General features: G+C 44.8%; 1 protein-coding gene across 1 annotated transcript in view; it reads left to right on the top strand.

Moving 5' to 3' along the window:
* The first annotated feature begins 1,493 nt into the window (after positions 1-1,493).
* LOC109542015 (prolow-density lipoprotein receptor-related protein 1) overlaps positions 1,494-4,542 on the top strand; it is a 4,187-nt gene continuing 1,138 nt past the window's right edge. Inside the window, exons 1-10 of the mRNA XM_048662161.1 lie at positions 1,494-1,678; positions 1,733-1,841; positions 2,559-2,739; positions 2,808-2,916; positions 2,972-3,164; positions 3,219-3,656; positions 3,708-3,823; positions 3,881-4,030; positions 4,089-4,296; positions 4,358-4,512. Of these exons, the coding sequence (XP_048518118.1) occupies positions 2,559-2,739; positions 2,808-2,916; positions 2,972-3,164; positions 3,219-3,656; positions 3,708-3,823; positions 3,881-4,030; positions 4,089-4,296; positions 4,358-4,512 (1,550 nt within the window). The 5' untranslated portion in view covers positions 1,494-1,678; positions 1,733-1,841. The remainder of the gene's footprint in view (positions 1,679-1,732; positions 1,842-2,558; positions 2,740-2,807; positions 2,917-2,971; positions 3,165-3,218; positions 3,657-3,707; positions 3,824-3,880; positions 4,031-4,088; positions 4,297-4,357; positions 4,513-4,542) is intronic.

The following is a 4,542-nucleotide window of genomic DNA, read 5'->3' as shown; positions in this document are numbered from 1 at the left end:
CGAAACACTATATAAATGCATGTTTGTGACCTTCTTGCGTCGAAAGGAATCGAAAAAATGAAAATGTTCTCAAAATGTCTTAAATTGTACATCATTTTCAGCACACCGACCCGAGGAATGCAATGAACTCATTGAAAAACATGCTAGAAGTTTCAGATCCGAAATAATAGCAAATTGACTTTACAAATCTTCCACTCGGCTTGCACACACAAACATACATATTTCCTGCCCCTCGTACAGGCCGGCGCAATTCGCGAGTTCAACTACCAACAGTTGAAACTTGTCAGACTTTATAACATAAAACAATACTTACACACATTTCGATCTGTTTCTATTTCTTCAAAAGCTTGCAAAAGTTGATTACAACCAGACCGATCACAATCAGACGTCAACACCAATGTCAACGGAACAAGTGTCAATTTATTACTTCACATGTAGTTCAAATTTTAGCCACCGGGACGCGCCTGCGCTTCTGAACTCGCGAATAACGGTCCCTAATACGAGGGCCGTTTGATCAGTTGAGACGGTTTATTTCTCAACATAATCTTCTTTTAGCTCGATACTTAGTCCAGCGTCTCCAATTTTTTTATTTTTCTCCAAGTAATATAATTTCTCGAGGTCCTTAAAATATGCGTTGGTTTCAATGATGACCTCTTCATTGCACCCAAATTTCTTACCGCCCAGTCATTTCTTCAGGTCTGGAAACAGGAAATAGTCGAAAAAGCACTTTTCGYCGATCGCAACATCGAATCTRTCCARACGCTCTGAATAATATGCGCCARTGATCGTTTTACCCATTTCAMAGTAACCGATGTGAATGACATCGCGTGCATCCCAAAAAACTCGACAGACCCATTTTGGCCTKCTCTGCTGCACGTTCATCTGCAGAAACCCACTGTTTTGATTAGTCTTTGGCCTGTGGCAACGTCGCTAAAACCCGTGTTCAAAATTTGACAGCAGTCTACTAACAGACGACAGTTGACGGGGGTAGTGTGGAATTTAAAGTTACTGCGCGGGAAACTCGAAAAGTCACTGACTTATCAAACGACCCTCGTAACTAGAGGCCGGAACAGGCAATCAGGACGCTGCAATGACACACACCTCACAAACCACATGGCCAATCCAAGGGCTTGGCTACGCCCACTGGTCGCTCATTGGATCTCTGATTGGCGCTGACATGTGCGTTCCACCAATGATAATCGATCTGGAGGAGGCCTTTTAAAGGATTTTCAATGTTCAATGGATTGTTGTGGTTAACTAGTGACCGTGATGATGATCAGTAAAACGCGTCTTTTTCTGTTCAGCAGAATTTTTCTAGTTTCTTCTATTGATCCCAACTGAAACTATGCTGATATCAGTGCGAAAAAACCAAACTGCACAGAAATATTCAACGTTTTTAGTCTGATTTTTTAAGAAAAACAAAAGAAACTGATTTATGCATTTAAGTTATCATTCTTTCAGGAGTTGAGGCATATTTGTCGCAACCATTTCCTCAGAGTGTGCTGTTCTAATTATTTAAACAAACTTTTTAGAATGGTGAGTGTATTGCCTCACATTTCTACTGCGATTCAATCAAGGATTGCCAGGACGGATCCGATGAAATCGATTGCATACAATGCAATCCGGAGACTCAAATTGAGTGCTATCCGAGGACCGAATGTCTTCCCAGCGGTTTAAGGTAGTTGTGTGGGTTTTTTCATAAATTTCCATTATACATTTTGAATTCTTACAGATGCGATGGTAAAATAGACTGTCCGGATGGCACTGACGAGCAAGACTGCGGAAGGAAACACTGTGAATCGAACGAATTCACTTGCTCGAACTTTGAGTGCATACCGAAGGTATGCAGTTTGTCTTGTCCCACCCGCAAAAATCAGGATTCGGGGCGATTGATATGAGATTTTCGGTATCTTTAGGTTCAAGCGTCTTCTAAAGATCAGGAAAATGTCAAGTTGTTACTTGCCTAAGTGTGGAAGCCCCGATTTTTTAAAAGAGGGAGCGAAGTTTAGTAACTTGCATTTTCAGAGCAGGGGCGGTGCCAGCTTTAAATTCAAGGGGGGGGGGGTTAAGTAAGTAAAAAAAATACAGTCTTCTGTTGTCTATGAAATTAGAAAAATTATCAAGGGTGCAAGGGTGGCGCAAGATTATTGCAAAATTTCATGTTTTCCGTCCCGTTTTTTGCTCATTTCTCGGAAGCAAAATGGGCAAAACGCTCTATTTTAACATCATTTCATAGAGAACTAAATGGCCTTTTTTGAAAGTAAAGCATTGATAACGAGATGTAGGCAGTTTTCTCAAAAAGTGTGGATTTGAAGAAGTTTTAGATTTGCGTGGTTTGTTTGTGAGTTGCAAAATCGTCTCATACATGACGCTGCCATTTTCGAAGTTTCTCAAGAACCATTCGAGCCAGAGAATTCGTTTTGGCATCGTTGGATTCAAGTGTCTTCTAGCGATGATGAAAATCTCAAGTTGTTGACTGAATTGATTGATTGATTGAAAAATATTAAATAGTAAAAGCAACATTTGCTGATTTAAGCTCCCAAGAAATGTTCTTCTAGATGTTTGTTTGCGACTCGGATTTGGACTGTTTGGACGGTTCGGACGAAGTGAAATGCGATGCGTCGAAAATGCACAACAACACCGATGGCCAACAGAAGATGAATTGCATGGCGCCCCGAAAGCTGTGCGATAACGACACCAAATGCATTTCCCCGGCGCAAATGTGCGATAATCGACAAGGCAAGTAGTTGCTGTTGCACCTGATTGATTCGGTTGCCTCCATTAAATAACCCTGCAAATAACTGCAGATTGTGCCGATGGAAGCGACGAGCCCCGTAGATGCAGCGCGATCGCTGCAAGCAGATCAGAAGCCAATGGAGGAAAGTCGCTGCTGTCCAGCTGCGAGTATCCAAACAGGTAAAACTCCAGTCCAGAGGCATTTTTCCGCATTGAACCACCCCTTTCTGCACAGATTATGCGACAATGGCACCAAATGCATCACCATGCAGCAATTGTGCGACGCAACAGCAGATTGCCTGGACGAGTCCGATGAGGGGATGAGATGTTCAGAAGACCTGTGCGCGCATAGCTTTATCTGCTCTCATGAGTGCCACAATGCTCCGGATGGGGTGGTTTGCAGCTGCCCCCCCTACCTGCACCTACAGGTCCGGACTTTCACACTTCTTTAAAATAAAACTATTTTTCGCTGATCGTTGCAGGCTGATCGCACCCACTGCCTGGAGACGCACCCGTGCGAAGCTTGGGGCGTTTGCTCCCAAAAATGCATCCCCCGAGGCTCCAGATACAAATGCACTTGCGTCGATGGCTACGTGCTTCAAGACGACGGTTTTACGTGCAAAAGCTCGGAGATGGGAAGGCCGTTTGTGACGTTTTCCAATCGCCATGAGCTGCGAGGCGTGGACTTGCACACGTTCAGTCAGAAATCCTTCATTTCGAGCTTGAAAAACACCATCACTTTGGACTTTTACCACTCGAATGGCACCGATATGCTCTTCTGGACTGATGTAATTGACGACAAAATCTTCCGAGGGACGATCGTTGGTGGCTCTTTAGGGAACATCGAGGTGGTGGTCAATGCTGGATTGTCCACAGCCGAAGGGTTGGCGGTGGACTGGATCGGGCAGAACTTGTATTGGGTAGGTTTTCCCGTTGGGGGATTGTGCGGATTTTCATTGGGCTTCTGCCAGGTGGAAAGCAATCTGGACCAAATCGAAGTGGCCAAGCTGAACGGCAGCTTTCGCAGAACTTTGGTGGCGGGAGAGATGGAGAGTCCTCGAGCGATTGCCGTGGATCCTCGCGATGGGTTAGTGAGGATGTTCCTCTAGGCAACTGTCTCCAAGCCTTCTGCTTAACTTTTCAGCTACTTATTCTGGTCGGATTGGGACAATTCGGCGCCCCGGATCGAAAGATGTTCCTTGGCCGGCTTGGACCGGCAAATCGTTGTGCAAGTCGACCACTTTATTAAGGGAGGCTGGCCGAATGGCCTGACTTTGGACTATGTGATGAGAAGGTAAATGTGCAACTGTGCAAACAGCCGAAAATGTTTCCGACGGCGACTTTTTGCGTAGAATCTACTGGGCGGATGCACGGTCAGATTCAATTCACACCTGCGACTATAACGGAAACGATCATCACGAAGTGATCAGCAATCAGGAGTTTCTCTCCCATCCTTTCGCCATTTCGCTCTTTGAGAACTACGTTTATTGGACCGATTGGAGGACGAACAGCGTAATGAGGGCGAATAAGTGGACTGGGGGCGACGTGATGGTCATACAGGTGGGATTGACATTCTCTCATCTCCATCCGGGATTTAGTTTCACGATTTGCTTATGTGCAGAGAACTCTGACTCAGCCGTTCGACATCAAGATCATGCATCCCAGTAGACAGCCGCCAGGGAAAAATCCATGTGGAAGTGATAATGGCGGTTGTTCTCATCTGTGTCTCATCCATTTGAATGGCACGTACAGGTGCGATTGTCCTCATATCTCCAGGTCAGTAGACGAAAATTTTCTTTTGATTTC

The sequence above is a fragment of the Dendroctonus ponderosae genome, unplaced genomic scaffold (genome assembly GCF_020466585.1).
Source record: "Dendroctonus ponderosae isolate FM_Combo_2020 unplaced genomic scaffold, Dpon_F_20191213v2 Dpon_F_20191213_10, whole genome shotgun sequence".
In the NCBI taxonomy this organism is placed as follows: Eukaryota; Metazoa; Arthropoda; class Insecta; order Coleoptera; family Curculionidae; genus Dendroctonus; species Dendroctonus ponderosae.
This window is presented reverse-complemented; position numbering and strand designations above follow the sequence as displayed.